This window comes from Malaclemys terrapin, chromosome 2, assembly GCF_027887155.1.
Source record: "Malaclemys terrapin pileata isolate rMalTer1 chromosome 2, rMalTer1.hap1, whole genome shotgun sequence".
Classification (NCBI taxonomy): domain Eukaryota; kingdom Metazoa; phylum Chordata; order Testudines; family Emydidae; genus Malaclemys; species Malaclemys terrapin.
In genome coordinates this window covers 142765194-142775790 of record NC_071506.1, presented here as the reverse complement: position 1 = coordinate 142775790, position 10597 = coordinate 142765194, and the positions used below count along the sequence as shown (strand labels likewise).

The 10597-nt window shown below is 50.5% G+C and overlaps 1 protein-coding gene across 1 annotated transcript; it reads right to left on the bottom strand.

Moving 5' to 3' along the window:
* Positions 1-9095, bottom strand: MAT2A (methionine adenosyltransferase 2A). Its single transcript, XM_054017734.1, has 9 exons — positions 8932-9095; positions 5908-5985; positions 5657-5779; positions 5349-5461; positions 5076-5219; positions 4608-4826; positions 3408-3590; positions 2552-2685; positions 1-1619 (listed from the first exon to the last, which is right to left on the bottom strand). Exons 1-9 carry the CDS (start codon positions 9020-9022, stop codon positions 1517-1519), a joined length of 1188 nt encoding a protein of 395 aa, XP_053873709.1. The 5' UTR covers positions 9023-9095; the 3' UTR covers positions 1-1516.
* Between the last annotated feature and the right edge of the window lie 1502 nt (positions 9096-10597).

The window sequence follows — 10597 nt, the reverse complement described above, 5'->3', positions numbered from 1 at the left end:
TAAGGTAGAACCTAGCACTTTATTCAGATCTTCAGTTAATTGGTGGGATTTGAAGAACCAGACATACGTAATAAACCTCCACAAAAATAGATCATGAAAGGCACTTTCCACTCAAGGCAGAGGCCATGGGATAAGCATGTAAACAAGCTGGCTTCTCTGTACAACACCAGCCAAATCAGCCTCTCCCAGGGCCAGTTGCCCTAGCTTTGCCCTCCCCCTTATGTTTACACCAGCCAGACCCCCTGTAGGTGTGACCCAAGGTTTTTCTGTAGGACACCTTGGCCTATCAGGGAATGCTGGAAACATGGCAAGGAATCTGTGTCCAAAACAAAAAAAAGTGTTAAAAAAGCTGCCATCTGAGCCAAGGGCTTCTCTGTACTCACACCCTGCCCCAGAGAACAATAAATAAGCAATTAGAAAAATGTTCAAGTATGAAGGGTTATTTTTGCCACCTCTCCTCCCCTCCAAATGCACCTGTGGCTCTGAAGGAAGCTGGCTTCTCTGTAGCTACACCAGCCATTCAGAGCACGAATTGGACCTGGCTTTGAAAATAAAACAAAGTTTAAAAACCCAGGAGGAGTTTTGTGCAGTGTGGAATTCTCCAGCTTTCTTATAAAGAAAAAAATTACTCTGGTACCAAAGTGTGCAGCCTACAGACCTCGGGTACTGCCTGGGGACTTCTCTGTAGTACATCTCCAGGCTTCCAAGTGCCCGCTGGTTAAACAGGAGATGGTGAGGTTTGGCTAGTGCTGAAACCATGCATAGGATTGATTATCTTTTTAAAAACCTTATTACGTACGTCCTCCAAGAAAGACAGCTGAAAGTGGAGAGGTTAAAATCTGGTGCCACTCTGGATGGAATTAAGAGCATAAAGCACCACAAGTGGGTAGAGTAAGAACTGCCTTTGAATAAAAACCGCATCAGGCTGGAGCTCCAAGTGAAACTTGTGTTGCATGCAAGGCTAGTCTGCTAGGGGGAAGCACTCCCAGACAAAAGCTACATAGTCAGACTGACCAGGTTACGGGGACTAGAAGGCTTTACATTCTTAGACACCACAAAATCATGCTGCTCAACAGGGCTGGGGCTGGACAGATGCTATAATGAACCACAGATTCTACATGCATGTTACAAGGACTATTTCTCAGTCAGCATTTGAGGGGGAAATTCACTGCAGTTCTTAGACTTTCATGGTTGGGTTCTTGGTCATACAACAGATCCAATCTTAAAGCATCATTTACTAGACAGACTGATGTCTGCTCATCTCTAGGCAGTTACACAGATAGCTTGTGCTCGCTGTTCCACTAATAGAGTGAGCACAACGCCAGAAATAGGAAGATAGCATAATCTAACTCGTGGTCCCCATAGAATTAATAGCCATGGCAATGGACAAAGTTTGCTGAGTAAGAGCTGAACAGGAGGACAGGATAAAGTTAGGGAAGAGGGGCTCTTTCCCCCAGAGCCTGAAAGCTTCTCTGTAGCCTACGCCAACAGGTCTGGGGAGAAAAGCCTAACACTTTCAATATTTTAGCTTTTTGGGCAGTTCCCATGGGAAGCTGTCCCTACCAAAGTGGCCATAGGCTGCAGTCCTCTGATAAATGGGCTTCTTCAGATCCAGATCCCTGGAATATACAAGTCCTTAACTTAATACAGAGCATTCAATCACAAGCAAAGCAAAACAAGAGACAGTTTTCAGAGGCTCTGGTTTAGGTGAAATTTTTTGATTCAGCAGGGGGAAGTCATGGAGGCAGACACTCTGTTGGTGGAGCAGGCTTGGAACTGCATACGTCTTGTGGGAGGCCAAGACACCTTCCACCTTGCTATAAAACCCAGACTCAATACAACTGGATTCATTCACTGACTCAAGAGGCTCCTCTCGCTTCCTTTTAAGACTCAGTTGTCGTTTCTCAGGCTAGTTTGTTCTTTAGACAGTGTCCTAGACACTTAGCTAGTTGCTGGGCAGTCTGAACTCATCCTGAGAAACAACAAGTGTCCAATCTCACATGATGTCATAGGATACTTACCCCTTACAGGGCTACAGCACATCAGGGCCTGGTGATCCATTTGGTGGAACCACTTATCTCTTCTGTTTAAGCAGCTCTTGTCCTAGCCCAATGGCTGCTTCTGACTTTAAATCTGATGCTTCCAGCACAGGTTGCAAAACAGGCATGAATGCAAACAGCAGCTCAACATTGCACCCAAAGGGTTTGGCTAAGATGGTTAGGCAACCAAGTCCTGCTATAGAATCCTAGATTTTAAGTCCAGGAGCATTTAACACCCAGTCCAAAGGCAACCTTGGCCTTCAAGCACCATTAGTGCTCTCAGATACTTAATCCAAAAGGCCACCTGTTTGGTTACAGAGATGGGGTTAGCTACTAAAGGCAGTCCAGCATGGAGAAGTGTACTTCTACCGTCAGCGTGACATAGTAAGGAATCAATTCCAGCAGCATTTGTACTATCAGTCATTCCCTACTCATTAGCAGCTTCAGATTTGCCTACAAGCAAGTAGGGAGCCATCCCCCCCCTCCCCATCTGCATGCATTACCATCTTTACCTGACAATAACCCCAGGGCGGAGATCAAAGTTCTTCTTCACAATCTCTAGCAGCTCCCGCTCGCTCTTTGGAGAAGTGCCATAGTGGAAAATGGAGATGGACAGTGGGTGGGACACTCCAATGGCATATGAGACCTGAGGGCAAAGGAGAGTTTAAACACCTCAGGGGACTTGCAGGGGCAGATGACCACGTCCCCCATCCCCAACACTTCCTCACCTCACATTCTGAAGGGGTACTTTGTTCCCAGTAATGCAGGGGCTCATCTATCCGCTCAAATACTTGCAACAACTGCACCTCCACTCCGTACCTCATTCCACACCCGTTACAGTAGTTACAAGAATGATCAGCTCTCTGTTCAGCTGCTCTGAAGGTACTGACACTGTTCATGTTACTCTCTGCACCGGCCAAACCACCCTTCTCATCTTACCTTCTATTCCTGGGTCATTCTTTGCTCTGTTCACTCTCTAGAGTCTATCCTGGAAGGGACACCCAAGCAGTGCAGCACACTGCAAGTTGGTCACTGCCAGCGATGCAGATAACGATACTATTGTGCTTTAGGTTATTACTCCCTGGTTTGGAGCCCGTCTATACAATCAAGAATAGCATTTGCCACTCCCACGGCAAGCTCCAGTTATTCACCACTCTGGTCAGCTGCTTTCCAAATGCCATCCTACCAGTTTGTACTGATGGAAATAGGCTTCCCAATACAGCTAGCCTCACCCCTTTCTTCCCTTGGCACAGCAGCCCCAATGTGGCTTTAAAGGGAGAGATCCTGCCAGCCACCAATAGCAGCTGCTAAATCCAGCTCATTTACAAATATCCCTCTCCAAACTTCAGGCCAGCAGGCTCGCCGTACCTGGACAAGCACTCTCCTGCACAGGCCAGCCTTGACGAGGGACTTGGCTACCCAACGAGCAGCATAAGCAGCAGAACGGTCCACCTTGGTGTAGTCTTTCCCCGAGAAAGCACCTCCTCCATGAGCACCCCAGCCACCATAAGTGTCGACAATGATCTTCCGGCCAGTCAAGCCAGCATCTCCCTGGAATTAACACCCCCATTAAACCGGACTCCATTTAGAAACGCTTGTCAGTTTAGAGCACAGTAACTGCCCTCAATAGCCACTGCTTACCCTAACTTAAGCCTAATCCTTGCACCCACTGAGGACAATTGCAAGAGCCCCCTGAAATCACTGGGCACAGGGCTTTCAAATTAAGCCCTCCCCCCCAGTTCACAAGGATCTGGTTTCACTTTTAGTGTAACGGTACAAATGGCAGCCTAATTATATCAGCTCCACTTGCTCCAACACACTTGTTTGCTGACAAGTATTTACTCCACTGAACTCTGTAGAGCCATTAGTTCTGGGAGAGAAAACTGGCTTGCAAGTCTGCACTGGAGGTCCACATTAGCCTGGCTATGATACACCTATTGCCAGAGGGGGAGTTTTGGAAGATTGGTCACCTTCAATGCCTGCATGTGGATTAGACACACCCAAGTGAAACATTCCTTGGAGGATCGAATCATAGAATATCAGGGTTGGAAGGGACCTCAAGAGGTCATCTACTCCAACCCCTGCTCAAAGCAGGACCAACCCCCAGACAGATTTTTGCCCCAGATCCCTAAATGGCCCCCTCAAGGATTGAACTCACAACTGTGGGCTTAGCAGGCCAATGCTCAAACCACTGAGCTATCCCTCAGGCCAAGCCTATAACAGGGTTAAAAAAGTAATTAGATAAATTCATGGAGGATAGATTCATCAATGGCTATTGCCAGGATGGGCAGCGATGGGGTCCCTAGTCTGTTAGCCAGAAGCTAGGAATGGATCACTTGATGATTACCTGTTCTGTTCATCCCCTGTGGGGAACCTGGCATTGGCCACTGTCGGTAGACAGGATACTGGGCTAGATGGACCTTTGATCTGACCTGGTACGGCCGTTCTTATGTTCAGTGAACTCAAATTGTCAAGATTTATGCACTCCTCTCCTCTGGTGTATTACTACAACATTCCACCTTTGTTATTAGAATTTTAAAATAATATTTGAATCCATCTCAGTCTTACCTGAGGACCACCAATGACAAAGCGGCCGCTTGGCTGCAGGTGGTAGATTGTATCATCATCCAGGTATTTTGCAGGCACAACAGCTTTGATCACTTTCTCCTTTAGGGCATCCCTCATCTCATCCAAGCAGACATCTTCATCATGTTGAACAGATATGACAATCGTGTGGACTCTAATAGGGATGACAGCACCACGGTCTTGCATGTACTGCACGGTCACCTGAAATGATTCCCCAGACCAGGAGAAGAAAACCAAGTCAGGTACAGCCACATCTACAGCAGATCCTAACGGGGTACAGCAGTGCTCTCCACCCTCCAGACTGCTAAGTAGGACAGAGAATACAAACTAGTGTCATTTCATTATTGGCCCGCCACTCCCCAAAGGCGGAAATTCATTCTGCTCTTGACTTGCTATAGCCAGACTCTCGTACATGCCCATTACTGCAGTGTATGACAGGGCTCCACTTACCTGAGTTTTAGAGTCAGGTCGCAGCCAGGGCAAGGTGCCATTGCGACGCAAGTCTGCCAGCTTGGCATTCAGCTTGTGTGCTAAAACAATGGTCAGGGGCATGCACTCCTCAGTTTCATCTGTAGCATAACCGAACATCAAGCCCTATGGGAGAGAAGAGGGGTCTGAAACCTCAACTTCAACAGAACCACTTACTGACAAAGTGCTAAAAATGGTCCTATAAACTAGAAAATGTTTCCAGAAGTTGGGAACAGCTGTTACTAGAATACTAACCTGGTCCCCAGCACCAATATCCTCTTCATTCCTGTCTAGATGGACTCCCTGGGCAATATCAGGAGACTGCTGCTCCAAGGCTACCAGTACATTGCAAGTCTTGTAATCAAATCCTAAAACACACAGCAGAATTTCAGGTTCACAGAATAACTGCACGTTCCAGCTAATCCTAAAAAGTTTATCATATTTGTTCCTTAGAACACCTAGCAAATTGGTTACAGATACTTTTAGAAGCCAACAGCCTTATACTCAAAGCTAGAAACAAAAGCTTTCCAAACCCAGAGAAACAAGTGGCTGGAGGCACTTACCTTTGGAAGAATCATCATAACCAACATGTTTGATTGTATCACGCACAACTTTCTGGTAGTCAACAGCCGCTCTGGATGTGATCTCGCCGGCCAGGAGGATCATCCCAGTCTTTGCAACAGTTTCTAGAAGAGGATAAAAGGATCTTCATCAACTTCAGTGTCACTCACAGAGAAACAAAACAGCTCTCATATGATAGCAAAAGTGCATCTAACGGGCAATTTCTCCCCTTTTCTAGGCTACATATCCTCACCACAAGCAACTTTGGCATCTGGATCCTGCTTAAGGTGGGCATCAAGGACAGCATCACTGATTTGGTCACAGATTTTATCTGAAAAGAAATCAAACAGCCAATCAATCACTCAATGCACGGTGCACCTCCCTGAATCCCTCTCTTTCCGCTCAGTATGTTGAGCTTCAGCCAATTCTGGGAGTCTCCACGCAAATTTGTCAACAGAAAGCAACAACTACAGTGTTACACAACCCCAGGCAGAAATGCTGTTATCTTGCACTGTAATTTCCTGTCCCTCAGATGCAGCACTTGTCCCATACTATACAGGAGGGGGTTTTTTTTGGGGGGGGGAGGGGGGAGGGAAGGGAGAGAAGGGGGTGTGTTAGTGTGGAATCCCAAGCATTTTCTAGTGGAACTTTTAGGATCAAGTTACTATTATGTCAGGGTTTAAATTTAGCCACTTACTCTCCGTGATGTAGCTATAAGACAGGATTTTGACATTGTGCAACTTACCCCTGCAGCCCTGAAGAGGACAATGCACTGCATTGCCAAGTGATTCACTTAAGCACCCAAACCACAGCAGCATCTGAGCTGCAAGTGGTTCTGCCCTCAAGCACAAATAGAAGACAACAGCTTCAATTTGGTTTGTACAGGTGTTTAATTTTAGAAAACTGTTCTAACAAAATGGCCACTTGCAGCAAGACCACTCTAGTGTGCATTCTAGATTTGCACACGTACATCAAGAGACCGCATGTGCCCAACGTAGCCCCACTGATGGAATTTTAACTTGCAATACTGTAGGCCGCAGTCATGTTGCCATTAGCCATGGCTGCCAAAAAGCAACCAAGTTGTGAGCAGCAAGCAGCCAGCCTGTGACTGCAGAACTGGTTTCAGCTGGTCAGCCAGCCTGCGCATAGCTAGTCGCTCTAGCATGACTGCTGCAGACAATTATTCTAGAGCAATCTGAAACCCCTAAAGCACTAAGGGCTTTGCAAGAATTGTTCAAATTCTGTTATGAATAAGCTACTCACTACTCAGGGCTAGATGTCGTCCTTGACAATGACCTTTCAGATCAGATTTGGAGCAGACTGACATAATTCTGCGTGCTGCACAGGAATGAAATGGAATAAAGGAAAGCCTGACACTGAGCTAGCCCTCCCATCATCTTTAATCCATTCATTCCTCAGATCTTTCACCAGTCACCCTGAATAGCAGTGCTGGAAATGATGTGACAAAATAAGCATAATTTTCTAGACCACCCAGAGAGGGAAAAAATTCCCCTGGATGTCATTTACAAAAGAACACTTAATCTTTTACACCTTGAGGAAAGATTTTACTAACAGCCCCCAGATAATAAAACAGACTAAAGGGAGGACTTAATGACATCAGAAAATTTCTGGTTAGGATAACTATGCCAGCAACAATCATTTGAGCCCTGCTGTCCCTAGTCTTGTAGTGAAGACAGACTGATATTAGTGGAAGTAGTTTGTTGAAACCAGTTCACCTGTTTGGCCAGACGATAAATGGCCAATGGTGTGGAAAAGGCAGTGACCTACACACAGCAAATGCCACTGAGCAGTCTATTAAGTTGGTTGTGCAATGTGAAAGTGATTTATAATGGGAATGGGAATCTAATAGAACAGAGCCCCAAAATGGAGACTGCAGTCAGAAAAAACACAATGTTGTTATACTGAAACAATGCCAGGCCTGAGATAGTATGTTAATCCTTCCTTGTCATGGAAATGAAGGAATCTATCAAAGAACCCATTGACCTCATATGTTTGTCCAAAGCAGTTCCACACAGAACCGGACACTATTTTAGACACTTTCTGTAGTAGGGGTGAGGAAAAGGTAGTGAGCTGTAGACCTGTCAGTGTTCAAGTCTGAAACACAAGGTTATTAAAGAGTAGCATATATACCATCTGGATTTATGTTTTTATTTAAACCTCAGTTACTGTGTTCAGCATCCTTTGAATTCTTTTCTTCCCAGAAATACAGCATTGGAGTGTGGAGACGCTGTCTGAGTACCCCAACCATCACAGCACTTCACAAAAGCTTTACACAGATAAACAAAAACGAGTCAAAGGGAGGTGAAGTGACTTGCTCAAGGTCACTGAGCAGGTCAGTGATGGAGCTCGGAACAGAATCCACACCGACAACTGCCCTAATCACTAATCTGCTCTCTCCCTACTGGCACTGTGAGGCTATGGCGATGACGACCATAGAGGTTCCTAGATGGCTTGGTCTCTCCAGCCCAAGAGAGAGAAATGGGACATAGGCACCAGCTTTAAGTGCTCACGCCCTTGTAAGTGACTTGGTGCAAAGGGGAGGTGGGTTTCCAGAACAGGTGCGGCAGACAAGCAACTGCACCAAGAGGGCTGCAAGCGTCTTGAATGGTCCCAAAGAACCAGGAGACAGCTGTGTGTTGTGGGTGTCGCTTTACTGGAGGGAAGTGCTTAGTCATGTGCGCGGGGCTGACTCACCGCCCCCCTCCCAGCGCACACCGCGTGGAGGTCCCGGCATCACCCCGGGGCGCCATTCCGCCAGCCCCCACATGGCGCAGCAGGCGCGAGCCCCCCAGGTGACCCCATCTCCCCGCTCCGGCGGGAGCCAGCCCAGGGCCCGGACAGGGTCCCCCCGGCTCCTTTGCAGGGAGGCTGATCGGTCCCCGGCGCTGCCCAGAGCCACGATGGCGGAGACGGACAATGGACGGCAAGGGGCCGCCTCCCCAGGGGAGGGGGGGGGACTCACCCCCCCCACCCGAGCCTCCCGCCCCGGTCCCCGCGCGGGGACCACGTGCCGCCCGGCCGAGCCTGCAATGCGGCGCGCGCCCTCGCGGATAATGGCGGAGGCAGCGGGAGCGCGCGCTCGGCCGAGTTTCATCATCGCCCTCCCCTCCGGCGCGCGCATCCCCCCGCCCCCCAGAGACCGGACTGCTCCGCCGCGTGCACGCGCTTCCTCCTGAGGAGCCCGCGCGGCCGGGCCGGTTTCCCGCCCCGGAGAACGAGGCCGCGCCGCGCCCTCCCCAGACTCCGCGGCCCTTACCTGGGTGCCCCTCCCCCACGGACTCGGAGGTGAAGAGGAAGCTGCCCTCGTCGATGAAGGCCTCGTGAAAACCGTTGAGCTGCCCGTTCATGGCGACACCGGAAGGAAGCGGCGAAAGAAGAACAAAGGCCCGCAAGACACCAGCCTCGGCAGAATGAGAGCAGCGCCTCTAAGGCACCGGTATTTATACCCTCCACGGCCCCGCCCCCGGCAGGCCCCGCCCCGCCGCAACGCGCCAATCTCGGGGCGGACGGGGAGAGCGAGCTCGGACTCAACCACACTCCGGGAAGGGGGCCACGTTATGTAATAAATCGCCCCTTCCCCGACACACCGACCAGCTCGCTCGCAGACGGAGGAAGGGCATTCCTCATAACTCACCATAGCGCAAGACAATAATTCATGTCCTTAACTCGGCCCCGGGAGGGCGGCACAGGGAAGTGCTCTGTCTCCCCCCCGTGTCTGCCACTTGGACTGATCCCAGACAATAGGTACTCGCTCGAGGCGACTGTCGCCGCAGGGAGGCGCAGGAGGGAAGTGGTTCTGCGCAGGCGCAATGACAGCCTTCCCCCACGCCTGGCCGAGCTGCGACCCTCCCGCTCGCTTGCCGGGAACTTGGAACGGGAAATGTGGCTGCTGCGCGTGCGCAGTGTGCCTCGCGCGCTAAGGAACCAGGAGGCCCGACCCGCTCTGGCGCCCATCTTAGTTTACTCCTTGTCCAGTCCCCAGACCATTGTGACCCCTGCACACACACCCCTCTTCTCCGGCTTCTCCCGCCGAGCGACCCCGCCATATGCCCCATAGCCCTGTACCCACGTGCCATGTACCCTGCCGGGCACCTCCCTGCCAGATACGCCATAGCCCTGTACCCACGTGCCATGTACCTGACGGGCACCACCCTGCTCTACACCCCCATGACCCTGTACCAATGTGCCATGTACCCTTCTGGGCACCACCCCACCGTATACCCCCATGGCCCTGTACCCACGTGCCCTGTACCCTGCCAGGCACCATCCCGCTGTATACCCCCATGGCCCTGTACCCATGTGCCACGTACCCTGTTGGGCGCCTCCCCGCCGTATACCCCCATAGCCCTGTACCCATGTTCCACGTACCCTGTCGGACACCTCCCCGCTGTTTATTCCCATGGCCCTGTACCCACATGCCCTGTACCCTGCCAGGAGCAGAGCTAAGGTAGCATCTGCACTCGGTGACCAACCCACTGCCACCCAGCCCCTGCCTAGGACATGACGCCGCCTGCCCTGTCATCTCCCTCCCCACACCCAGGCACCCTCCACTGCCAAGGGGCAGTTGCTGGATAACCCCCTGGGCCTAGCCGCTGGGATCCAGAGGGGTCTGTGGGTGCCTGGGGTGGAGTAAGGCCCCAATCCCCAGGATCTAGGCTTTCATGGTGGAAGCACAGCTTGGGCATGGCAGCGAGGCCGTGGGGGGCAGCGCCCAGCCGAAAGCCACCTGTTGGGGTGAACTTGGGTCAGTAGGCCTCCCTCCTCTTAGGACAGGATCAATGACTCAGACGCAGGGGCAAGGCAAGTTTCCCCCCTTGGAGGAGATAGGAGAAGGAGATGGCCTGAAGGGGGAGGGAGACTGTCCACAGCCTGAGCAGCTGCAGAAGATCTGGGCCCTGTTTATAACCTTATCACACCGCTGC

Coding starts and splice junctions, on each gene's coding strand:
- MAT2A (XM_054017734.1), bottom strand. CDS start 9,022: ATGAACGGGCAGCTCAACGGTTTTCACGAGGCCTTCATCGACGAGGGC. Junction 4,827..5,075: donor GACCTGACTCTAAAACTCAG/GTAAGTGGAGCC, acceptor GAATCATTTCAG/GTGACCGTGCAGTACATGCA. Junction 2,686..3,407: donor GCAGGAGAGTGCTTGTCCAG/GTACGGCGAGCC, acceptor CTTTGCCCTCAG/GTCTCATATGCCATTGGAGT.